General features: G+C 42.6%; 1 protein-coding gene across 8 annotated transcripts; it reads right to left on the reverse strand.

The window, feature by feature from the left end:
* Nucleotides 1-307: 307 nt before the first annotated feature.
* On the reverse strand, nt 308-25,941 carry LOC147885887 (RING/FYVE/PHD zinc finger superfamily protein). Of its 8 annotated transcripts, none has more exons than XM_087396847.1 (9): nt 25,357-25,941; nt 12,419-13,949; nt 11,062-11,149; nt 10,794-10,933; nt 10,416-10,506; nt 6,874-6,955; nt 6,675-6,752; nt 765-863; nt 308-579 (listed from the first exon to the last, which is right to left on the reverse strand). In XM_087396847.1, exons 2-8 carry the CDS (start codon nt 13,864-13,866, stop codon nt 796-798), a joined length of 1,995 nt encoding a protein of 664 aa, XP_087252973.1. In that variant the 5' UTR covers nt 13,867-13,949; nt 25,357-25,941; the 3' UTR covers nt 308-579; nt 765-795. The 8 variants fall into 8 exon arrangements, 3 of the variants coding, with proteins under 3 accessions (XP_087252973.1, XP_087252971.1, XP_087252972.1); XM_087396845.1 differs by having other exon boundaries at nt 6,666-6,752; XM_087396846.1 differs by lacking the exon at nt 25,357-25,941 and adding an exon at nt 18,310-18,362 and having other exon boundaries at nt 6,666-6,752.
* Nucleotides 25,942-27,301: the final 1,360 nt, after the last annotated feature.

Here is a 27,301-nt window from a genome sequence, read left to right on the forward strand (position 1 = left end):
CGAGTCGTGTGCTCTACTTCGACAGATCATCCCAAATAAAGATACCTCAACGAAATCTGTGTTTTCCTTTGCTTGCCTCGGTACTCTTTTATCCAACAAAGTTGGGGATAAAAGTAAATACTAGAGATTTTGTAATGATCACAATAAAGGACACTTTCATGGGAAAAATAAATAAAGAATGCTGACATAAAGCTTTCCTTTGAAACACTAGGTTTCTAAGAACTCAATTTAAGCCAGCCTTTGCCATTATCGATCTTGGAAGAGAACTGGTGACACCTAAAGACTTGGAAGTAGGTACCCTCTATAGTTAGGTACCAATCAACCTGTCTTTTGTAGATTATTGAACCTTACACAAAAAGAACCACAAATTTTGAACTTTCAGCATAGCCGTTACACGAGAATGAATATATACATTCAACTTGAATGTAAGAAATTACAAGTCAAAGAAACCGTGACTCAACACAGCCTCCCAAGTTTTGGCTCTATTGCACATAATATATAAACCCCCAGTAGTTTCCTTGCACTTCTTCATGTTCTTGACATTCTCCAGTAAATCTGACACGCATCACCAAGCAATGCCTAATCATAGTACAGTTCAACGATAAGCGAACAAAATCCTTTCTTTCGAATCGGTGGTTTAACTAAAGATACAGTATCATAATAAGAAACATTTAGAAAAAGTGCGGTCAAAGATAAGAGAACAAAATCCTCACTTCCAAATCAGCAGGTGAAATAATATTTTGAAAAATCTTCAGAAATTATACCAATAGATGTGTAGAAAAATACAGAAGTCTTCTAGTGTCCATTGTTCCGGAATTCAGTTGACCACAGCATGTTTTGTAGAGGCTTCTCTTGTTCCAAATCTGAAAAAACATTTATAGTCTTAATGAGAATTTTACCTGAAGGGGAATTTATAAAAAACCAACCTTGTTCCAATTGCTGGCTATACCATCGATGACATCACTGTCATTTCATGAAACAAAATTGATTCAAAAAAGGTAATCAATGAAAATGTGATGGACACCATTGAGGAAGAACATGATCAACTTTCTGGAGTCCCTGCAGCGCCATCTTAGGGCAGGGATGAGTAGTGACATATATTTCAGCAGGAGGATTTTGTATGGCATCTCTTGTTAGCATGTTGGCTTCTCAGCTGGTTTTGGTATTCAGATGGTTTGGTTCCATTTTCAGCTCAGGCACTTTGCACATAGTTGACCTCCTTTGGGTGATTTTCTTGGATTTCAACAAACTTTTGTAATCTCAGGAGACCTTTTTGTAGAACAGTTTTTTTGGTTAGTAGCCAGTTGGTTTAATAAAGATTTTGTCGGAGCTTTCTTTCAAATTCACTCTTGTACAACTCAATGGATCTGGAAACCTAGGCACCACTTTATTGTAAAGAGGTAATTCTCCTCTGCAGCTATCCATCACTCCTAGAAATATATCCAGAAAGTACAAGGACCCTTAAAAACTACAGCAGCACCTATATGTACCCTTTAAACACTATCCCAAGGCACAGAAAATGGTTCTGTATTGTACAGGTAATCTCTTTTCTAGATCCATGCCACCATTCATGGAAAGCTACATCAGCAGCTCCTCATGTTCTTAATACCAGATTTCAAAGCAAGGAAAAGACACCACCATACAAGCAAGCACTCAAAATTATGTCCACTTGAACAGTAACCCTACACAGTGGAATGTTTTCGAACTCACTGATTTCTCTCACAAAGTAGGTGCGCACACATGCTGAAACCTCGTTTGGAAAGTATTCAACAAGTGTAAAGAGCCCGACCGGATCTGATGCAGAGGCCTGTTTGCTGCCTCTGATGCACTCCTGCTGCTGTCCTACCGCCAGACCTATAGATAGGCCCTGGCAGTGCCATACTAAACTACTGCCATGCTGCGCGCAGCCCTTCTGTGCTGCCCCGCAGCCTTGCTGCCCAGTACTGCTGCAGATGCGTCTCCAAACAGTCGCCACCAGCCTGCTCTCCAATTCCAGGTAAGCCTACCTACCTTGGTCTACTAACCTGTTGTCCTCCTCATATGGGGCTCACAGTTAGCTTAGTGAAATTCTTCCAACATCCCCTCTCCGTGACCCAACTTTGGGCCAACACCCATGTGTCAAATGAGATGCTCCAACTGCTCTGTAGGAAGAGCCTTTGTGAAGATGTCGGGGATGCTATCTTCTGTCAGACAATAAAGCAGCTCCATGAACTCGTGCATAATCAACTCTTGAATGAAGTGGTACTGAACCTCCTATGCTTTGTATGAGCATGAAATACCTGGTTCTTTGCAATCGCTATATGCAACTCCTGTTGTCACACATGATCACTATCACCTCCTCCTAAGAAACTTCCATGTCCTCCAGTGTCCATCTCGATTTTGAGCCAAACGAACTCGCAAGCTGCCAAACAAGCCACTCTGTATATTGTCTTTGGAAGAGAGTGAAATTGTCGGTTGCTTCATGATATGGCACCTGACACAAGCATGAAGTAGTAGCCTGGAATCAAGCACTATGTATCCCAATCTCCACAGAACCCACCTAGCTCACTTCATGTAATTCTCTGTTGGCTTTGATGAGAATTGACAGAATAAACTCATTGCAAAAGCTATATCTGGTCAGAGTATTGGTCAGATACAACAAGCTACCAACTATCTGAGACATGTCCTCGTTGCTCAACTTTGTCGTGACCTCCATTGGGGTTGGTGCTTCCTTGCATTCCTCCATCTGGAATCCCTTTGATTACCTCCTCACAGTACTTCTCTTGACAAAATAAAGATGTTGTCATTCTTTTGCTAGACTTCTGATGCACTTCTTGCTCCTTCGATCTTCTTTCTTCACATGTACATAAGCATCAGATCTGAACATCCTCAAATGAGAAATGATGGGTTTCTTACCATAATATGCCTCATACGAAGTTTTCCCTTCAACCGCCTTGGTCTTGTCCTGTTCAAGATATGAACTGCTGCATGAAATGCTTCACCCCAAAAAGATCTAGGAGGCTTCGTCCCCCTCAGCATACATTGATTATTGCTCTCTGCCACCCCGTTTTGCTGGGATGTGTGTACAGTAGTCAGCTGTCTCTTGATGCTTTCTTTCTCACAGTAGACATCCAAAGCCTTTGAAGTGAACTCTCTCCTGTGTCGGTTGGAAATGGCTTGACTTTCTTTCCCAACTTTTTCTCGAAATTCGCCTTCCATTCCTTCTTCAAAGTTCTTTGCACTGCAATAGACATATGTCATTCTAGTGAAATCATCAAGAAAAGTGAGATAGTAGCAGCTCCACAGAATGATAGCATGGATATCTTTCCGCATATGTCGAAATCAACCTACTCCGACGGAACCTTGCCTCTCTGTGTAACATCGTTTGAGAATGCCTCGCGGTGTTGCTTGCCCTCCATGCAAGCCTAGTAGACCTCCACGAATGCAAATATTTGCATCTCTGAGAGAGTCTCGTAGCTGACATGCCCAAGTCTCTCTTGCCACAACTTTGACATATCTGCATCCAGGTGGACCAATAATTCCCTGCCACGACCTTTCCCGTATCCTTTGATCTGATTAGGACTATTCCATCATCATATTCAGCCTTCATCCTATTCTTTGTGATCTAGCTAGCAGAAAGAAGATACTTGTTAAGATCAGGAACATAGAGAACGTTTGTAAGTACCTTTTTCTCAACTAAATCCATGGTGAATGGAATGCTCCCAATCCCTTCTATTGAGCCCCTACCTATTTTCTCCAACAGTCACCAATGAATCCGGCTGTGAAAGTTGCAGTACCGTGAACCAGTTCTCTTGTTATTGGACATGTGTCTCGAGGCACCACTGTCAGCATACACACCATAACTATCCTCACTCACTGCATGAGATGAACAGTGCGCTATGACTAGAAAGAGCTCCTCTTTTGCAACATTCACTGACTCTAACTTCGACTCTTCTTTGAATTTATCACCTTCCTTCCTCTTTTGATCTATCGTCTTTTTGTAGTCTTTAGCTATGTGGCCTAGCTTGTAACAGTAGGCAGCAGCAAGTACAGGGTCAATCCAGGATCTGTACCTGGTCGACAGCAGCTCATACAGGTGGCTGTGAGATGACCTGGAAATGTCTGGAGCAGAAGGCTTTAGAAGATATCATCATAGGACAAGAAGGCAGGATAATCTAGATCCCGCACATGAAGACAATCATAAAATGATTGCCGTAGAGATGCCTGGAAGTACTGCTATTCACCAAAGACCTAATGGTTGCAGTCCTTCCATAGGGTCCATAATGCCCAATAACAAACCAATTAAAAAGAAGACCATATCCTTGTCTGACCGGATGAAAACCAAACAACCAAAATTGCTTGCCAAAGCAAAGCACGGGGAAACAAGCATGAAGCCAACAAAAATAAGAAATCACGAGACTCGGGGAAATGCCATAATAGATTGGGTGTAGACTGTCACAAGAACAGTTGTCTACAAGTGGCGGGAGCAATACGACAACAAGCCAAGGTCAATCCAAAAGGAAGAACCCCAATCAAAACTCGCCATAAGAACAACTTTTGCCGAAGAGGAGTTTCCACCACCACTGAGAATTGCATGTCATAGACCAGATACAATTGGCATGAAGAGAAACCCTAGGAGGAGGTAGCAAGGCATATACCTAGATGAATCCAGGAACATGCCCAAACTCAAACTCTAAAAACGCCAACACATAGTGCAGTTTCAATTATCAATCTCATGATAGCTACAAGGCTGAAAACCATAAACTCCATCACACATAGCAGGGACTATCTATTATTCACTTGTGTACCCAATAAGGAAAGGAGTGAGATTTGAGTTAACAATGTGTGATTTTTGGGCAAACGCTTGTATAATCTTCTGCTGCAAGGGTGTTGGCTACAGCAAGCAACCTCCATCTCAGTTTTCTAACAGACCCCCTTGAAGCTTCTAGGAAAAGAGCCAAGTATAAGTATGGCCACTGACTTGTGTCCATGTTGTGACCAATTAAGAAGACAGCAAGATGCTTTATGACGTAAACTTAGTATTCTGGATTTGTGAGGTTGTCTCACACTTGTGTGTGGAATAGCCATGTAGGACTTTGTAAAGTCATGCATGGAGTTTTTTTAAGGGGATGTGATCCTACTAGTGCATTTCTTGACTAAGTTTTCTTGTTCAAGATGACCAATGGCAGCGAACTAGTCCTTCACAACCTCCACCTTAGTGAGATGGTGTCATGGATCTGGTGCCCCATCCTCCATCCTCAAAGTGAACAATTGATTTTGGAGGGAAAGGATGCATGATCTCTTGTTTTTCTCGTAAAGATCCTTCAGGATCTTCCACGCCCCGCACAAGCTGGATGTGGGGTATGACCAAATCTTGCAAGGGTGTCGATTGTAATGGAGAGTGCCTGCGCATCTCTCTATGTCCAATCTCATACTGCTACCGGATCTGACGTGTTCCAAAACATGTCGTCAGATCCGTCATGTCCTTGGGGCCTGGACTACACTTCTATTCCTTCGGCAACCTTGCAGATCAGCCTTGCAATCAAATGATTGCGTAGCTTTACCTTCCACATGGGATAGTTACTCCCCTCCAATTTCCACACTCTTCAAAGCTGGGAAAAGACATGCACTAAGCCATATGCAAGCACCCTTGAAAGACTTGACAATCTTTGAACTGAGTGCAACACTGAAACAAAAAACTGAACTTACAGCACCTTAGTGAAACGGAATCTCCTTGCTGCGGGGATGCCTTCATTCAGTTCATTGGAGCAGATCAAGAAGGTACCGCCTTTGGGTCTGATACCATGTTAGAGTTGAGGGGTCTACTGTTAACCCTACGCAGCGGAATCTTTTCTCTAACTGATCTCTCTCTCATAAAGTAGGTGCACATACGCTCCGAAACCTCACTCAGAAAATACAGCAAGAAAGAGAGAAGAAGAACTCGGACTTCATACACCCACAAGCATGGGGGAAACGGCTCAGAGAAGAGCTAAACACATCCAGCAAAGATGCTAGGTAAAACAACAATCAAGGATGATTGTCCTGCTGAGATCTACACAGAGCTGTGACCTCAGACTCAGTCTGTGTTGCCTTTAGGGGAGGAGGGCTAGACGCCCCCCCCGGCCCCAGGCAAACAGCCTGACCATCTGCACTGGAGCTGATGCCAACCCCCGATCAGGCCTGTTGCTGCCTCTGGCCTGCTTCTGCTCCCATCCTACTGCCAGACCTATAAATAGGCCCTGGCAGTGCTATACCGACCTATTGCCATGCTGCCAAGCAGCCCTGCTGTGCTGCTCCACAGCCTTGCTGCACTGCCACACAGCCTTCCTGCCCAGTACTGCTCGAGATGCATCTCCAACAGTCGCAGACATTGGACACCAGCCTGCTCTCCAACTGAAGGTAAGCCTACCTAATCCATGCCCTCCTCATATGAGGGCTCACAGCTGGGTTAGTGACCATTCTTCTAACATACTTCAAAATCACTTGCAAATACAATAAAGTGTACATATCCATATAACCAATTGAACTAGTGAACATTTCTCTAACGATTTCAAAAACTGGTTGTCTCTGAGGATTAAAGATCATAAAGCTAGGTCCTCTACAACATCTTTGAACATTATCCTGAATCTACAGCTCCACAAATCTTTTGAGTCCAGAGAAAAGGAAACAAGAGCCATTGAGATTACCTTGCTTACCCTTACTTATGCTGTCAACCATGATAATTCTTGCTCTCTTTCTCTCTCTGTCTAAGTAACTTGCTCCTTGAGGGAAACCTGAAAATGTTACCCAAAGTGCCTTAGTTAGGAGCATCCACACTACACTAATAAGGATATGAAAGCACACTGGCAAAAGTGGTAAACCAACACAAGACGAAACAACGTTAAATACAAACACCAAAAGAAAGCTCAGCTACGTCGGAGACTTGTTCATCAGAGCTCAATTGCATCCGCCTCAAAATTTCTTCAGTTGAAAGCTCCTGACATCCAAACAAAAAGCTACTGAAATTTGTTCTTGCAATTTCAGATCCATTTGAGCAGCATGTCCTCTTCACAGTGTGCAAGGATAACGCATATCAGAAGTGCATGTGCCCACCCCCCGGCCCCCCCAATTTCTTTTTCAAGTCAAGCATACACAAGGCCTAAGGAACATTGGGGCTCACAATTAGACAACAGATGTCATATTATCACAAGGGTAACATTTTCTTTACTTTAGGGCATTATGGTACAATGCATATTTGCCTAAGATTGTTCATACAATTGGGTAATGTCACAACCTTAAACTCATATCACATGCGAGGGTAACATCGTAGAGTGTTAGCTTGGGTACCACCAACCCAAGAGGCAACTCCCCTAGCTAGTGCCATGTGTCACCATGCCACATGACAGTAGGTTGCTGCATGTACGGAGTCATGAGCTATAGGTCACAAATTACTACATACTCATATTTTGACACTGCCACTTGTCTTAAGTGGCGTAGCTGTCCTAGCTCTCATTGTTATGACAGCCACATTGGATATGCCAGACCACATTATGTGCTGACTCAAGTCTCAACCTAGTGTTTCAGCCTGTCCTCCCACATTACATCCCCATTGGGAAAGGAACTTCTCACCCTCGTAGACAAAAAGATCTCCAAGGATAAATTTGTTATTGCTTTCGTAAATATTCGATACCATTAGCAGTTTTTTATGGTTATCCCCCTTAGTTTCATTTTGAATTTTGAAGTTTAGTAAAGTATGTTATCCTAAACTTCTTGATTCCTATCTAAAATTCCTTTCTTATATCTAGAGATTCCTTCAACTTGGGCAGAAAGTTGGCGTTACATCCAACTGAAGTGAAACATAGGACATCAAAAACGCTAAGTTGTCCAACATATTCAAACTCGTAGAAAAGCTAAGTTGTCCAACGTGCTCAAATCTCACTTCCAATCTAATGACATGAAATTCGAGATGATATAAGTCACCTAGAGAATGGATTATCCAAGTTATAACCTTAAGTCCTAATCTCCATGAATCTCCAGGACATCAAAAACGCTACGTTGTCCAACATATTCAAACTTGTAGAAAAACTAAGTTGTCCAACTTGCTCAAATCTCACTTCCAGTCTAATGACATGAAATTAGAGATGATGTAAGTCGCCTAGAGAATGGATTATCCAAGTGATAACCTCCATGATCAGCTATAGGCTGTGTATCATATAATCAACAACTCATGTTACCATCGTTCTTATCAGAATCTTATATATTCTTCTGGTTCCTCTCTAAACTTTCAATATCCAAGTTGAAGGCTTCCTATGGATTTGAGTAGGTGCCTTTAGCTTGAACAATTAGCAAGTATCAACATCATATGTTGCTTACATGCAACTTTAGCTACCTTTCATTTCTAGATTCACACATGTTTGAAGTCTGGGTAATTATTCGACATTCAAGGACCCAGTCTTTGCTAAGAAGTCTTGATGTTGCATACCACCAAGATATACAACAAGGATGTCATCAAAAGTAGTGAACCTTGGCGTTTTAATACCACAATCTCATCATAGCAAGGATGCCATTGCCAATAGTAAACCTTCGTGTCCCATATCACCAATATATACAACAAGGGTCTTTTTTTTTTAAGTCATTCATGTACAAGGATTATCCCTATCACACTTGATTATGATTTTACTCCTTTGACAATGAATATTTGAGTCAATATCAGATATTCATATAATATTGCACTTTGTAACAATTAGTTACAACACCCCTTGTTAAAATAATATATTCTAACTCTTACGTTCATTGAGATTAGTATCTAAGAAATTTACCTCTTCTTATGACTTTAGTTCTAGCTATAGCGTCAACAGGTCTTATAAGTCTAGCTATAATCAAGTTCTAGAAAGCATCCAATCAATTGGTCCATACATCATGATCCTTCTTAACTAGGATTCAATCTCATTCAATACTAGTTAAGAAGGATACAGTTCTCTCTTAATACTTTCGGCGGCAGCACGTATTGTTGACAAATGATAGAGTTATCTCTTAATACATTCGGCTGTAAAATACTAGCCTTTAAGCTGTGAACACTTTCTACTCATCCACCTATGACTTCAGTTTTAAGCAGTACAAACATATCTTTAAATAAATTATTCAATTTATAGATTTTGATTTCATCAATCGTTCCTTGAGCATCCATTTACAAAAAGGTCTTCGTAATCAGTTTCTGTCATCACTCCGGAGATAAAATGTAAGCTCAACCATGACGAAGGCTAGCGCTAAAGGAGAAGTAGTCCACATTCTCTTGATTAAAGCTACAAATTTCATTTTGGTCTCTCCCAAACGAGCATTTCTAAATTAAAAATGCTTAGACAAGCTAATTGATCAAATGGTTTGGTCACCGAACACAATCATCATTCCCCAAGACACGTCGCAAAATTTGAGAGAATGAATAGATAAATCTAAGATAATCAAATCTATGGCTAAATACAGCCATCTTTAAATTCCACATTCAAAATTGATTTTCCGGTTTAGGCCTTTAACTACAAATCAATCAAAGGTGGAATTCACCAAACATTTGCTAATATAAATGTAAAGAAAGCATCCTAGATGCTCCTCTAGATAGAGCATATGATGTCCCATCACACCTACACCCATAAAGGATGTGGTCATCAAGGTTGGGGCATCTATTTGACTTGTCAACTCTTGACACTCAACATGTCAAGTATTCTCAGAGGGCACAAAGTCTAGCAATCCTAAAATCTAGGCATTCTTCCAAAAAGTAGTAATAATAAACTTTTCTTTTTTCAAGGAATTAAAAAATATTGGATTAAATGTTGATTTTATCTCAATTCGATCAAGAGTTGAATGTGGGATCCTATCTTGGATTGTTAAACTTGTTTTAAACCATACTCAATTTGACCCCGAGAGACACACACACACACACACAAACACACAAACACAAAGAGAGAGAGAGAGAGAGAGAGAGAGAGAGAGAGAGAGAGAGAGAGATCAAACAAGATCTCTTAAATGATGTGCTAATTTCAGTAGACAAACACTGCAGAGACGTGCCTTGTCTTCCCCAAACTAAATAGCTCGATGTGCCTTGTCTACCCCAAACTTCCACTAGATGGCTTGTTCGAACTTCCATTTTGTCACATATCATTAAGGCTTATCACAAAATGGGCAACTTGGCAACTTTAAAATCATGAATTGCAAGCCTATCGATCAGCCATGCACAACTTTAATCAAGTTACCCTAACATCTCTCTGATTTTGCATTCGATACAAAGGAAAGCAGGAATGTTCAACATTTTTCTTAGGTTTCATGATCATGAAAACAAGAAACTGAAAGTCACATCTTTTGAGTTTTCACATTTACTCAATGACATAGAATATAGTATTTTAATTTTCTCCTAGTTAGATAAGCCAAATTGGATACAAGGGGAGGATCGGAAGGAGAAGGCTTACCTGTGGTACAGCACAATCTGCATGGAGAGGATCCCACTCCATAACGCAAAAACACTCCCAATTATCCGTTTGCTCGACGTTAATAGGAGCCCTATAGTCAAACGCACTAATTGAGAATGGCCTATGAAAGACTCATGCACTTACAAAAATCACAAGCAATATGGGCACATGTATGTAATAGGCACAATAGACTACAATAAGAGAGGAACACCTACAAGCCATAAGGACAAGAGTCCACTCTCTCTTAATTGCACCTTTATACTTGATAGCACAGAAGTGTACACTTTTCAAGCTTTCACTTATGTTAATATTGTAACATTTCAAACTAGTTATCACACATGCGGTAGAAGACATAGCTAAACTTGACATTGCATTGACCTTCTCCACTTTCCACAAGGAACCTCTGAATGTTTTCGACCATCTGAATCTTTAAATGCTCTCTCCAAAACGCCTTGGCATTGAAGCCAATTTTCTCGCATGCCATGTGGTAAAATTTTTGCAGGAGTCCAACGTAATGACTGAATTTTCTCAAACCATCAAGCCAAAGACAAAAGGGATGAGACAATTGCGTCACCCAAAGGAATGCAATAAAATATCAATATAAAGTGGTAGATTGTCAATCTGAAGAAATGCAAGGGTCCCTCACATCTTTAAAAGTTTCAAGGATGCGATCTTTCTCAGCATCTTTCTCCTCTTGTGACAATGGTAGCTCCTTGCCAGGACGAGCTGCAACACTAGTAGATAGATGCAAGAGCCAGGTCACGTTGTCAACTTGTAAACCTCAGCAAAATACCAGCCTCTCTTATCCCAAAACATGTACCATTGCAAACATCTACTTCAACCATGCCAGCAATTTAAATTGCCTTAATAACACCATATTCTCTCTTAAATTCATATTCTCTTCAATTGATCTTACAAAACATTTGAAGGAAACCAAACAAAAAACATTTTATCAATTCTTCTATGAAAACTAAGGCCCTAGCTAAGTTAAGAAGCTATACATGGCATCAACAGCCAAACAAACAAAGACTTTTGTCTATGACCTAAAAAGGCCATTGTTGCACATCAAAATATAAATTACGCTTACTCATAAAAGAGGATCTCCTCTCCCCTTCCTCTTCACGATTCTTATATTCCACTAAATCCACAACGATTCCACTCTTCTTTGTCAAAGAAGTCATTCCCTTCTTCTTGTTGGATTTGATTATTCCCTTACATAATTGTTATCATCATCAGCATCATGCATGCACTCTGAAAGCCTGGTCTTCCACAAAAATTTACCTATAGCACATACAACCATCTCTCATCATCCATATCTTTATGAAAGAAAACATGTTGGTAGTGCTTTGGGAATATAAACGGATAGCCAAGTCCTGTACAAGGTTCAATACCATAAAGCCATTTGGGAGCTTCCTTTGTCGCATGCTGCACCGGCTTGAAATTTCAGTGCTCATCCAAGGGACCAACCAAAGACTCCGGACAAGTTTCAAAGACACGCCAGACTCGCTAGCGCATAGAGGCACAGATTACACGAGAGGACCTTACCTCCATGCTTACTAGACCAGACGCACGACCCACAAGAGTAACTGTGGCACTTGTTCGCCGCCGCAGGGCTACAGACATGAGACTTCTCGGGAGTATGTCTCACACAACAGAGCGAAGGACACCAGAGACTCATTTCTGATGTGCTCTAGAGACATCGGGAGCCTCAGTCCAGCGCACACATAGCTCACATCATTCACGATGGCTGCTTAGGAGTCAGGCTCCTAGAGAACCATCCCTAGTGTTCCTTTTCAGTTATAATCAATACATTTGCATTTATGATGGTGTGATACACACCTCCAGTCCCCCTACATGGGATTTTACATCCATTCGAACAAGGATTTTAGAGATTTACATTTGCAGTTATGATGGTGTCATAGACACCTCCAGTCCCCATACACGGGGTTTTACATCCATTCAGACAAAGATTTTTAAGAAAACACAAGAGTGGGAAGTCTTACAAAAGCTCGAGATCATCATCCTCCATCCTTCCTGTCCATAGCGGGACATCTGCTTGGTGTGCAGGCCCCAGCCTTACTCTTGAATTGTAAGTACTGCCAATAGGGAACAGGTTTCCTGAACTATCAGTCAATCCACTCTGAGATACTTTGAAGGAGTTTACATTTCCTAAAGATGAGGAACCCTCTGTTGAAATCCTTTTTTTCTGCTTTTTGCAGGAATTGCAATACCAATTGTCTTCCCGATCGAAATACTTGGAGGTCATACGGCAACAAGACAGATGAAAAGCCTCTTGGCACTCATCACAAATAACAGTGCTGTTTGGATCTTCAAGTGCTCCACATGTCTTGCACAATTTAGACAGCAGACCATCTCCCACAGATCCCGGATGTGGAACACAACCAGGCAGGTTCTGAGATAGATAAAAATCACGACTCTTCAGAACACCGTACTTTCTTAGAAGTGAGACACACTGCTGCAACTCAAGGGCTTCTTCTTCTCTATCACTGTCTTCATGTATGGAGCTAAGTTGGGCCCTATAGAGGCCATTTGTCCCTGCAGACTTAATATCCAGTAATGCAACATTTCGTCCGACCCTTGTGTCATTTCCACTTGCTATTCTCACTTTGGATGCTTCTCTTCTCCACTGGGAGGAAGTACCTGTGGACTTTTCTATCATCTTGACAGGCAACTGACATTCATCTTTGGCACTTGAAACACTGGCGGGTACTGTAACCTTTCTGCGTTTTGAATTCTCTACTTCTGAGAACACACATGCCCTCTTCCTAAGCCGCTTTCCATCATAATTCTGTGAAAGCTCTTCAACAGCCTCAGTTGCTTCCTGGTACAGGCTGCTCACCTGGTGATTTTTCATTTCCATCGTACTTGACATTGTACTGGAATCCAGAAGCCTCCTTCCCTGCCGCTTCTCTTCTGAAGTTGACCCATTCTCTGTGTCGCCAGGGCCACTGCAGCAAGTGTCACTTCTTAAAATAGCATCCTGAATGTCACCGTTATCAGGTGTGTCCGTTAAACCATGTGCATAAGTTAAAACATCACCAGACATTCTTCCTTCATGCATGTCTGCCGAATAAAGTGACACCGAACCAGGTACCTGATCTACAGCACCACGTCCTCCTGCTTTCACGTTCAATACATCATCCCTACCCAGGTTTTGGACCTCAACATTTTCAGTATCCTCCAAGGGGAAGAGAGGCAGATCAACATAAAGATCTAACTCATCGCCTTCAGAGTTATGTTGTACCCCGCTGATATCAGCGGCCACCTTTTCACGGCTGTTTTCTACCTCCCTCAAGTCAGTGGCCAACTCAATCAGAAACGTGCCAGCTACCCCAGGTGATGTATATCCAAAACAGCTGCAATCAAACTGTCTCAAAAATTTCTCACACCGCTGTTGATAAACACGACTCCACTGCGAGTTTGCTATCATGTCCTCTTTCTTCAGAGTTTAATAAAGAATGTATACAATTGCCCATCAATGACACGGAGGCTTGCGGTTGAAGACTTCGGTATCTGCAAAACAAAAAAGGCAACTTTAAGCTGCAGACCCATAACCATACAAATGGAAACTGCAGAAAATCAAAGGAATAAAAGGGAAAATGAGACAGCACAGGACCAGAGAACATTCGTCTCATTTGCACAGGTTCTAGTTTTTAAAAACATTCCATTCCTCTCATCTGCACAGACACAGCAGATACCAGTTGCAAGCATGCATTGAAAAGCTCAATACACTGCAAGAAAAATGTCAGCAAAGTGAGGCATCCGTTAGTCATCTAGTCTGAAGTTCTCTCAGTTTGTTTCTCCAACAATATAAGGAGTGAAAGGACGAAGGGAGGTATGGGGCTTGATTGATTGACTGTGCTTAAACCTACACACACACACACACACACACACACACACACACCACGACAAGGGAATTCGCATGAACAATTACTTTTAAGTAGTTTGAGATGGTTCAGTCAGGTCTTAGAAACAACTGGAATGCATCTATCAATGCAAGGTAGGAGATGACTTGGCTCCATCTCCATGAACTGCCATTTTCTCCAGCAGAGGAGCTGCAGGCTTAAAGCATAACATCACAGGAAGCCTATATGAAGCTCTAAATAGCATGGCTCAAAGCTATCCCACAAAAGGTAAATATAAAATCCAATACATCCATATCCCGTCTTCATATGGTGGCTCTAACCTAAGAGTTGCAAGCGGACTCCTAAATATTAAACACAATGATGTGATCTCATTGTCTGGTTTTATGCACTCAACCATCACTTCTTTATAGGTTGACTACAAAATACAACTATATCTACTCTAGCTCATTGCATTGTCAACAGCTCACAAAAGAAAAGCTAATAGAAAATGCAACATATTTCTTACTCAGGAGGAGAGAGAATGCACTGCATTTCTTATTGATCTGTACTGAATACAATGCAAGAAAGACCTTCAGCATAACTAACTGTCCAATGAAAAATTGAACCTAACTCGTGTCAATTCAAATAAGGTAGTACTCTCAGCCTCATTTTTAGAGGTCTGTCCAAGAATGCAGTAACCTTACTTCTTGAAAGCTACATGACTGCAGATGGGGCACATATCTCTTATTTCTTTTGAAGGTTGCAAAGGTGCAGCAACCCCAACCCCAAATTTGTTACAGCTAATGTAGCTGCAGCAGCGAACCAAGTCCCAAGAGGGCAGCCTGCCAAAAGAAAACTCCACTGGGATAGGCAAAGAGGAGAGCTCAAACAAAGCCTATCAAACTAGGCAAATATGTGGAGCACAACCTACCCATATCATTGCCTTGCATGGGCATCGACAGCGCATACACCCCACAGTAGAGAGCCCATACACAAACAATCTGTGGACTTTTCTATCATTTTGCCATGCACCAGTACTCATATGTATATGTGTATATACATGTATATATACATGTATATATGTATATATGTACATGTATATACATATGTATGTATGTATATGTTGGTGTGTGCGGGCACGCATGTGTGTGTGTGTGTGTGTGTGTGTGTGTGTGTGTGTGTGTATTGCATGAACAAAAATGGCACAGTCTTCTGTGGCCTGGGGAAATTGTCCCCGCCTCTCAATTTATTCGACATCTCGGCTATCCTCTAGGTTGGGAACTCACCCGTTCCCAACAAACTGATTGGGTGTTGACAAAGTTGAGGGCAAAACTTGAATATTGGAAGCTTGCAACTTGGCCACTACATGTTCGTTTGCGAATCGCACAATCCATTTTGATAGCATACATACAGTTTTATCTGCCTCTCATTATGTTCACTAAGGCAGAGCTGAACTCCTTTATGTCAGCTATCATGGAAATTTTCTGGTGTGCTAAAAATGGCAAGAAAAGTTTCAGATTACTCTCTATGCATCATCTCTGTTCTCCAAAGATGCACGAGGGTCTGAACATTCTCAATATTCACATGCATTTACTTGCTCACAGAGGAAAATGATGTTGCAGTTTATGCAAGGAGATCAGCCATGGGCTTTAATGATCCGCTCTCTCTTATTACATATTCATACTTATGCATTTGGGCATTGGCAGCCCACTCCATGGGATTTCATATTTGGCTCTATCCAAGGCAAGATCAGAGGCTGCCCTTTTGTTTCTCGCCTGCTTCTTGATTGGAAACATATCTTATCCCACTTGGAATAGCATGGCCGAGACTCTTTGTCGGGAAACTCCTTGAGGGCTGAGAATATTTATTGGTCTAAAGTATTCCACCCTTCTTTGGCCATTCAAGAACCAAGACTCCTTCAAAGGCATCACTTCTGTGGCAGATGTACTTTAGGATGATGGCACACTTTTATCCTTTTCCATGGCTGCCAGCAAATACGGTTTGGGAGCTCATTATCGTCCTCTCTGGCATCGGACTTCAGCAATGCTTCAACCATTTTTGCCAGTACCTCGCATGGAACTTCAGAACAAGCTTGAGGATTGGATTTTACGCTCTTCTTACTCTTCAGCCCGTCCCTTGAAGTTCTCACATATTACAGTGCCATCACTATATAAAGTACTATTACTTCCACCTTGGATTTCTGACAAAGCAAATACTGTTTGGCATATGGATCGCCCACTAAAGTGGTGGAGCAAAAGGCTGCATCTCCTTTGGCATTACAATGTCCCTCTTCGACAACAGCTTTTTCTTTGGCGAGTCCTGCTTGGCATTTTTCCATCTGGCCAACTACTTGCACACAGACATATTGCTCCGGCTGTTTGTCACAGATGCTTACACCCCACTGAATCTGTGCTACACATTTTTTGGTTCTGTCCACATACTTGCACCTTCATCGCTCTCATCCGACAGAGGCTTCGAGCGAGATTTCCTACTACTACTTTTGGCAGGCTTTTCTGGTTGTTTGGTTTTCATCCACCGAGACAGGGTTTTGATTTATTTTTTATATGGGTACGCTACTGGGCACTATGGACTTTATGGATGGACAGAAATCATAGAGTCTTTGGTGATCCCCTTTTTTCATCCTTTATCTTTTTCAAACGATCTCTGCAACAATCATTCTATGATTGTGTTCAGACTCGTTTGATTGATCAGGATGTGTATACAGCTTATACTAAGATCTTTAGTTGAGTAATAGTTACTTCAGTTTCGAAGTAACTATGAATGTAATTATTTTACAGCAATAAAAGATTTCTTCACAAAAAAAAAAAAGTGTGTGTGTGTGTGTGTGTAGCACTGGGTTCGCCCAAGAGACTCCACAGGTGTGTGTGTGTGCGTGTGTGTAGCACTGGGTTTGCCCAAGAGACTACACAAGTGTTTAGAAACCCAGTACACCTGTTGATGCTAGGGGTACTGATGACGACATAAGCATTGCTTTACTTGCAAGGTATGTCTACCTTCTTTTTTTAATAAATAAGTTACTCAATTTTCTTGTCTTGTTTTCTATTTTTATTTATTTCATTACAAAGGTATATGTATCTATGTAGATATACATTTATGTGTGTGTGTATTTTCCATACACACACACAAAAAGTGAGTGTGTGTGTGTGTGTGTGTGTGTGTGTTGGGGGGGGGGGGCATATTCTACTATTTCCGGACGTTGCTCAGGCAATCCTTTTATTTGTATGTCTGTTTGTCAGATAGATTACACTATTTACTTGCCTTACAACGATTACACTGTTTATTTTCTAATATTGTAATTCTTGGTCTCCACTTTGGAAACCGCTTCTTCTAATATACATATACATGGATTCCACACAAAAAAAAGTGTGTATCATCTCTCTCTCTCTCTCTCTCTCTCTCTCTCTCTCTCTCTCTCTCTCTCTCTCTCTCTCTGTGTGTGCGTGCGTGCGTGCGTGCGTGTGTGTGTGTGTGTGTGTGTGTGTGTGTGAGAGAGAGAGAGAGAAACCATCATTCCATGAGATTGGATAGGCTAGACATTTTGTTAGGTATGGAGAGGTTCTACAGCAAGAGCCATCTTGTGAATGTTGATATCTGAATCATGTAATTCAATTTCAATAGAATGAAAAGCTCTTTGCTCTTCATGGTGATCTTCTTGGGCTATCACAAAGTCTGAAAGAGAAAACACATGAGCTAATGTGGGCAATGCCTTATTCATGTGTTTGTTGAATTTCAACTCCCATTGAGCACAAGAATCTGGCTATCACTAACAAGAATTGGGTCCTTTTGATGGAGCCTGAGTCATTATTTGCTCCATGGAAATAAAACTATAATAAGAAAAGTTTAACAAATAGTTAAATAGTTCTATGCAACTATGTTCAAGTGGGGGACCTTTGGGAGGCGATGTCTCATATTAATGTGAATTGACTGAGCAACATTTCTATTCAATTTTGGAAACATTTGATTTATTGCAAACAGGAGATGTGATGCTTTCTGGTGTGATTTGAAACCTGAATTGTTTTGTAGTGATTTGCTGCAATATTTGGATAAACATCTGTATGAAGCAATTGTCTTGTGCAATAATGATGAAAGTGATGTTCCTGTCTTGAAAACAGCAATGGAGTTCAGTTTCTGAGAGCTCCTCATCTGTGAATGGTTGTCTGCTCATCCCCTAACGGACTACTGCAAGAGTATGTGCCCACACAAAAACCCGCATTGTAAGAACCTGCAGGGTCTCCTCCTTTGATCATAACAGCTCGCGGTAAAAAGCCATGGTCTTCTCTAGAATCTCCTGGTCGATTTGGCTGGCCGGAGTATTATAAGTAGAGGAATCAGCATCAGAAATCTTAACTCCATTGCTGTATTCCAGACAGCAACATCACTTTCATCAGTATTGCATGAGAGAATTGCTTCATACATTTGTTTATCCAAATATTGCAGCAAATCACTACAAATACGTTTGTTTATCCAAATATTGTACCAAACATTACATCCTCACGACGGCTAAGGAGATTCAAGAGATCTTGGACTAGGGGGCGCTCTTGACTCCGTCGGATCCTGTGAGGTTAGACAATGAGATACTTAGGCTGCCAAGTGGGCATTGACATTTTAGCCGAGTAACAAATTACCGATATGCTAGAAAGTGTGCAGCGCAAGCTCAACCAAACTCTCCCCAGTGGGACGGGCCCTCATGGCAAACCAAGTCCTCTTAGCCACATCCTAGTATTTAGCCTTGTACTGGTGTTTTCACAAAGGATGCATGGTACGCAACTTCTTGTGGGCAAGATCGAATGGCACGAAGAACACTACAGGCAGGGTCGCTTGACAAACAATGATCCTGCCCTAGGAATAAGGAGGCCTTGGCATCATAGACCCAGAGTTGCAAAGCAGAGCCCTTTTAGGAAAGTTAGTAGTGCATGGACTCACCCCACGCTCAAAACCCTAGAAGCTCCTGCTTCAGAGAGGGCTTCTCAGGAACACCCCCCAAACAAGCTATTAATGGCAACATCCTCATCGGTGGATTTTCTCAAAGACCCCCTCATAGACCACCCCTATCTACAAAGTGTGGCAACATCTGTCCGGTTGGACTCATTTAGGCCAGCCCTCGATGTCGAGGAGTTTGAGCAACAGCCTCGAGATCAAGACCGCCTCGGCTAATTCTTTCGGAGATTCAAGCCATCTTCCCACAAACACAGAGACATGGGCAAGAGCCCTCTCTAGCCTAAGGGTGGCAAGCACGCAGACATGACTCTACTATCCCTAAGTCTTGGAGGCATGAAATTCACAAAGCCTCAACTCTCTCACATTGGTGTGGACAGTTCTCTAGAACAGAGGGGCCCCAAAGGATCCAATATTTGCACCGCGCCTTTGGTTCCTCTCGCTCCAACCTTACTTAGTGGGCCAAGGATCTGCTTCATCAAAACTCAGATGGCGACCTAGGGATGAATGAGGGCACCAGCACCAGTCCATCGACCTAGCACTAGTCACTTTGGGTCGAGGCGGATCACATTGGCCCTTTGGTAGGCCCCTTCATGAGGTACAGTGAAGTGGTTATGGGCATATACCAAGAACATTTCCAAACTCATCCTCTAAAAACACAACAGTGTGCAGTTTCAATCTCGTGATAGTCACTCATAAGGTTGAAAACCATAAACTCCATCGCGCATAGCAAGGACTAGCTACTATGACATCCCCACTGACGTCATCAACGCTCAACAGTGGGTGTAGACCATAGTATTAAAAAATGCTCTCACACATACAAATCCACACACTCAGCCATGACGAAGGCTAGCACTAAAGGAAACGGCTAATCAAAAAGATGGCATGCGAAACCAGGCCTGCTTTTCATACACAACGTGCATTGGTCGTCGCCTCCAAAGATGGCCACCTAAACACCCTTCAAGGGAGCGACACTTGATTGAGCAGCAAAAGATTTTGGTCGCATCTCTGAACTAGCCACCGCCGGCCACTATTTCTTTTGGATGGTTGCCCGCGAGAGTCTACCTATCGGCCCTTAGCTGAAGTAAATGCGCGTTGATGGGAGGTGCCACCGATGCGCAGATAGTGACCTCGAGATGACTCTACCTGGTGAAGATTTGGCAAGGAGCCCTCCGGATCGTGGCTAGGATCCAGAGGATGCAACGGAGCTTTTGGTTGACGGAGGAGGATCACCCCTTCTCCATTGACATAGTCACCCCAGCTCACAGGATCAAAGGACAAAGGGTCTTCTAGATTGACATCCAAAAAGCAACTTCCTCTTCCTGATAGCACCATATTTCTTCCCCAGAGGACAGTTTTGGGAGACGATATCCAGAATAACTACTTGAAACATCTAGGTTGCCCGATGCAGCTTGGTAATGGGAGGTCACTAGGTGTCATTTGGCACAATATTATCTACACCATGTGTGTCGTTTGGGAGCACGAGACTCGAGATCCAAGCAACCGCTGAGAGGTGGATGTGTTTTTGCAAGACTTGGCCTACACATGTCTTTTCTGTCTTTACAAAGAGGGTATCCCCACCCTAGTTGTTGGCCCCTATTTGAGCTAGTTTCTCTGAAAACAGGCTAGTTGATACCCATTTTTCTCCTTTCATTTCTCCTACAAGGATTGTTGATTTGTATGGTTGTTTTTCAAGCATTAATTGAAAGCTCTTTTCTCTGAAAAAGAAAATTTTACTCTAGCACGACTGACTGCCCACATTGATACACCAATATTAGGTGAATATTGTGTGGATGGAGTATCCACTATTTGGTATCATTATGATGACAATCAACTGGCTGAAATTTATGCAAGAAAGTCATTAAGGTGACTGGCTCGATTAGTCGAAACATTTGGAATGATGCTCAACTAATTCGAGAGATTAAGTCAGAGTTTTCTACTGTATTTCCAAAAGAACTTCCCTACAATCTCCCTCTGAAAAGAAAGTTGACCATAAGATCGAACTTGTGCCTCGTGTGCAACTTGTCTTCAACCAACCTTACAAGGCTAGTTTGACTGACGAGGATGAAATTCCACAACAACTTCAGAAATACCTCCAGCTAGGTCAAGTGCGATCTAGTCAGTCACCTTGGGGTGCAACAATGCTTCTAGAAATGTCTATGCACTTGTGCGTAGACTATAATGGTCTGAATAGACTCACAATCAAGAACAATTATCCTTTGCAAAGGATGGACGATCTCATCAAACAGCTCTACAGAGTTGAGTAATTCACGAAGATTGATTTGAGACCGAGCTATTATCAAATAAGGATACTGAGAAAGATGTCTATAAGACCACATGATGTGCTTCCATTGAGACTTCCATTGAGACTCACTGATGCACCGACGACTTTCTAGAACGATCTCTTTCATCCACTTTGTTATGATCTTTCTAGATGGCACCTTAAATTACAATAAGACTCTTCTAGAGCATAGATACCAAACCAAAAGTGACATACATTGGACATGTCATTTGGGAGGACGGTGTCAGTAATAACTATGAGAAATTAGGAGGGTACTTGAGTGGCTTGTTTTGAGAACAAGCACTGAGGTTGATTTTTTCTTGGATTTGTAAATTCCAAACTTTATTACAGAATTATGCTAAGATCGGTCATTCTTATGTACAAATACCAGCCCTAAGCCACGTGGATAGTTGGCTTGTAGAATGTCAAGGTTGGCATGTTGATTGGTTGTAACAGCGGCTTTACTTGAAGGTCCCTAAAGATTATCAAGTAATGCGAAGTGATCAAGTGTCACAGACATCCACAGCCCGTGGCCATGCTGGACTGCCACGCAGGCAGCAATGTGGCCTGGCACGCAGGCAGCCACATCAGTAGCTGCCACATGGGACTGCCACGTAGTCAGCCAGTAGATGCAGACATGTCAGCAGCAGCGAAGGTGCCGTTGCAGGCGATGACATCAGCACTGCTCGTGGCAGGGTTGGCTGCCACGTCATCAGGCCAGGGTACCAAATGGATCTGGAGGGAGCCAGTCGGTCAGAAACAGCAGGGGTCAGCCCTGGTGGTCGGTATTTTGGAGCCCAAGGGGGGGCTTATAAAGCAGCCCCCTTGGCCCTCATTCTCCATCCCACCTCACGCCTTCCAGCCCTCAGTCCAGCAGCAGCCAGGCCTCCTCGCAGCAGCCCAGCAGGGTAGTCTCAGCCTCTTCGAGTGAGGATTCACATCCTCCAGTTAGTCTAGTTCTTCCCAGTTTTGTAGCGAGGGTTTCATGCCTTCATACAGTTGTACTCAGCCCTTTGGGCATTCATACATTTCAGTTATATATTAGTTAGTGTTGAGAAGATTTTATTATAGACCTTCCACCAGCCATTGTTACCAGGAACACCACGTGCCTGACCATTGTGGATAGGTTTTGCAAATTTGTCATGCTTATTCCATGCAAGGGTACCATCGACACACAGGACACAGCCGTCTTCTTCTCAGATGGTGGTATCTCATGTGTGGCATGCCTCGTATCATTGTATCTGACAGGGGTTCCGAATTCACCAATGACTTTTGGAGAACCTTATTCGATAACTTTGGTACCAAGCTCAGTTTCTCCAACAGTTTTCATACACAGTCAAATGGTGAGACAGAGGTTATCAACAAGTTGTCATTCGACATACTGAAGTGCTATGTTGTAGATACTCAGTCCCGCTCGGAGTAGTATTTACCAATTGTTCAAGGGATCATGAACAACACCCATTCTTCCAGTGCGGGTCGGCGGACTCCCTATGAAGCAACTTTCCGCAAGGAATTCAAGTCCCTTCTCACCATGACATCTGAGAGATATACGAAGCCGATCATATCACAGAGACCTATGAGCAGATCATGGAATCAGTAGAGGACCACATTGCCAAAGCCCACGAGACCTACCACAAGAACTACAAGGAAGGACAATGGGTCTATCTTCGGATCATGAAGAAACATCTGAAGCAAATTGGAAGGAAGTGCTGGCCATGAAGTTGCAATTACCTTCGACATGGACCATGCATCCAGTTTTTCATGTGTCATGGCTCAAGCTGTATGTAGGTCCAGCACTTACAACAGTACCAAATGTGGACCAGCCTGAAATTATTGATGAGGCCGAGGCCTCACAGTTTTCTGCATCTATGCAAACCGAGCCGTCTCTTTTGGGTCGACCCGTTGGTATGCATCCGGTTAGTGCCCCTTTCACCGCACCAGTGAGTATGCCTAGAGCTGGTTTTGGTTTATATGTATTATGGCAGCCCACACCCATGGGCTTCTCAGCCCTTTGGCATGCCATCATTTCCGAAAGATGCATTCGGGAGACAAACCCAGCCAATGTTTACGCAAAGGGCTGCAAGGGCTAAGAATCACTAGCATAGATCGATCAAGACACAAACATGTAACACCCTCCCCAACTCATCGATCTTTGACACATGCAAAGGTATGATCTAGAGGCAACTAGTTGGATACATTAGTGTCAGGTGATGGTAACTCCGGAATCAATAGAGGCTTGTTTTCCATCAACAGTCTCACGGAAATCCGTTTGTTTGGGGCATGTACCGTATAAACATGCTATTTTGAAACCCTCTAAGGACCCAAGCATTTCTACAACCATCTAAGCGTTTGCAAAATGCAAACCTATATAAAAGGATGTTTGGCTTGAGAGCACTGCAGCAAAGGCAGTGAGTATGTCCCCCCATACATTGATAACAATAAGACCAAGTAGTAACTATTACTTGCTCTCAGCTTTTCTTCTTTTAAGAAATCCCATTTTGATATTTCCTAGAAAACGGAAAAAAAACCAATCTTTTCTTTTCTTTTTCAGTTTTTCTTATTCATAAGAGATTTGATTTCAATTTCATTGAAAGAAAAAGAATTCTTGCGTCTTACATGAAGAGATTTAAGTCTAGGATGAGTTTTATTTAATCATGGCTAGCTCTAGCAAGCTTCAATGCTCTGCTCAGTGAGCCTTTGACCAGGCTGTTTGTGAGCTGGATGCTTTGAATCTAGCAGAGTATACCAAACACTTGGATCACATCCAAAGAGGTTACTCTACCTTTTCCCCCCACTTGCTCTCTCTCTCTCTCTCCCCCTCCTTCTCCATCCTAGTCCCCCACAACCCATAATGGACACCATGCAAAATTTAATTATGGGAAGTTGGATGCAATATGGTGCTTCCTAATCCCTAAAATAGGCAGCCTTCCTCCTAAGACCAAGAATGCCCCCTACGCCAAAGTCAAAACCTGAAATCCATTCATTTGTATGCCTCCTATTGCTTAACCAGCAGCCATTCCCGCATTCTTACCCATTTCCTCTCAATTTTGGTCCATCTAGGCCCTTGACATGCTGCAAGCTTCTTTACTCTCAAGAATGGCAAAGTGGTAAGTGAGGTATCGCATTATTGCTTACAACTCAAGTAAAAAGGCAATTAAAATCTAATCTTCACCACAAATTAACCTCCTGCAGGAAACGAAGTCCAAAAGACAAACTAAAATGCTATACAGAAATTTCAGATAAGCTCTCTCTCTCTCTCTCTTTTTCCATCCACGTCTGTACGGAAAACCGTTTTCTGTAAGCAAACCCAATGTTGCTGTATAAATAGACAGCCTTCGATGTGTACACTTGAATTACGCCAAGCATAGGTCTATTAAAGCCCAACTCGTACAGTCTCCAAAATACGCGAGGGATAATTATCTTATTTCTGACACGCCTTCCATAGTTCAAGTCAAAGCAATTTTCCCAGACCGGTGTTGAACTAGAATTCAAGCTTTTCAAAAAGATACCATACGTGCTGGACACAAGCTAATGCACACCAGACCCTATTATGAGGTCATACATCACCGAAATGGATCAAACTCAGAGCTTTGTGCACATAATAGAATGTATCTTGTAGTAAAATACACATCTTTCCGGATGCGAGTCGATCATTATGCAGTGCCCAAACATCTTTCATGCACACATAAAGTGACGTAGATTACGAGTAGGCCAAAAGCCTAAGAGATATTACAGCGGTGAACCAAAAAAAATTGATACGACCTATGAGGCTATGAATGACAATCTCCGTTCGAAATGGCTGCAAGCAAGCGAACGATCAAAGGAGGAGTGCATTTACCTGTTCCAATGGGGGCAGGAGTGTTGAAGGACAACGCCAAGGCCGATGCAAGAAAGGCGAGCAAAGATTCTCTCTAGGGGAGATTAAAAAAATGGCAATTTGGGGAGGCTAGGGGCCAAGCAAGGATAGAAGGCAGAGACCCAAATGGGAGGAAAGGGGAAGCCCACTGAAAAGGGGGCAGGGAAGGGGACCCAAGGGGGGGAAGGAGATCGGGGGGGGGGGGCAAAAGGGCAACTCTAAGGAAGGGACTTTCAAGGAGGAGGGGGGATATGAGGGGAGGGACAAGAAGGGAAGGGAAAAGGGTTGAATTTGGGAGGAGCCCAAGTGATGGGGATGTGGGGGGAAGGTAAAGGGAGGGCTAAGGGAGGGCTAGGGAGGAGGAAAGGCAATGTGGGCGGTGGTGAAAAGGGAGGGACCTGAATGGGAATATACGAGAGAGAGGGTGTATGTAGGGAAGAGGAATTGGAATGAATGATAAAAAGATGGGAAGGGGAAGATGAGGGGTTTCTAAAGGCCATACACACACACACACACACACACAAAACAAAGCTGTGATGTGGTAGGTTAATCAATCACTTATCAATTATCAATTAATAATAATAATCAGTTGAGATGAGATGGTACAGACTTCTGGAAAGGCACAGTCGCACACAGGAAACAAGCTCCCTCTTGGGTCCCAATTTCTCTCTCTCTCTCTTATATTGTCCAATTGTTTTTTTTTTGGCGTCCAGCCTCTACAATCTATTCTATTACTCTTCCTTTTGTTTTTGTTTTCCTTCCCTTTTCACTCATTTGCTTACCGCCCCCGCTGCATTCCCTCGCCCCCCCCCCTCTGCCTTTGTTGTTTCTGATTTGATTTGATTTTGATTTGATTGATTGCACAGCCACAGCATGTACTGGTCTCTTCAGCTTCCCCAGCCTCTTCCTGTCAGCGCTTGTGTACTAAACACAAGAAATCTACTTCTCTCTCTCTCTCTCTCTCTCTCTGTCTCTCTCTCGCTCACACACACACACAAATCAGTCTTGGTGCGCTCTCTCTCTCTCTCTCTCTGTGTCTCTCACACACAGACAGTCCTCGTTCCCTCCTTGATTGTCGATTGCCGTTCTTCCTCCTCGACCCTCCCTTCCAACTTTCGCTTTCCTCTATCCAACTTGGAATTTTTTATGATTCTACGTCTTGAACCATAATTCTTGCCTTCTTTTTTCACATCGGATGTCGTCCGTAAGAATATGTCCCGTCAAGCGCGCTCCTCTCTCTCTCCCTTTCTAATTCCAAAGGACTTGCTTTTCCTTTTTTATTCACTAAAAACATAGGATATTAACATACTATGAGTTTTCTCACACAAAAGTAGCAAAGCACGTAATCCTTCCATTGTACAAGGGAACAGATTATTGTAACTACTCACCTAAAGGAGGTAACTACTCACCTAAAGGAGGTCACTCCACGTAAGCTACATGAGCAGGTGGACTCATATTGTTGCTTTGTGCTATCACCAGCCCGGTTAATTCCATTAACGAACAACATCTCAGCCTTTTAACCAAGCATAAGTACGAAAGGCCAAGACGGACAACATGTTATTAAAAGAACATGAACTTTAAAAGCAAGCTCAAATATAGGAGGTGATATTAAAAGCAACTCAAATTCCTTAAAAAGCAAGCACAAATATAGGAGGTGCTAGAAGATGAAGATAAGCAGTTTGACTAGTGTGAAAGGGCAGCAACCAAGAGGGCTAATGGCTCGTCCAGATGGGAAAGAAACACAAATTGACCAACCACCACAATGAATGGCAACATCAAGGACCAAGGTTAAGAGGGGGGCAAGGAGGGAAAGGGGCGGCATTGAGACTAAGCTCAATTCCACCCCCACTCAAGAGCGACACGAGAGACGATCAGAGTGGCACGACAAGAGAACAAAAATTATTCAAGAGATGGGAGAGTAAGAACT

Source organism: Dipteris shenzhenensis, chromosome 25 (genome assembly GCF_047967505.1).
Source record: "Dipteris shenzhenensis isolate YYH24624 ecotype China chromosome 25, Dip_SZ_1.0, whole genome shotgun sequence".
NCBI classification, from domain to species: Eukaryota; Viridiplantae; Streptophyta; class Polypodiopsida; order Gleicheniales; family Dipteridaceae; genus Dipteris; species Dipteris shenzhenensis.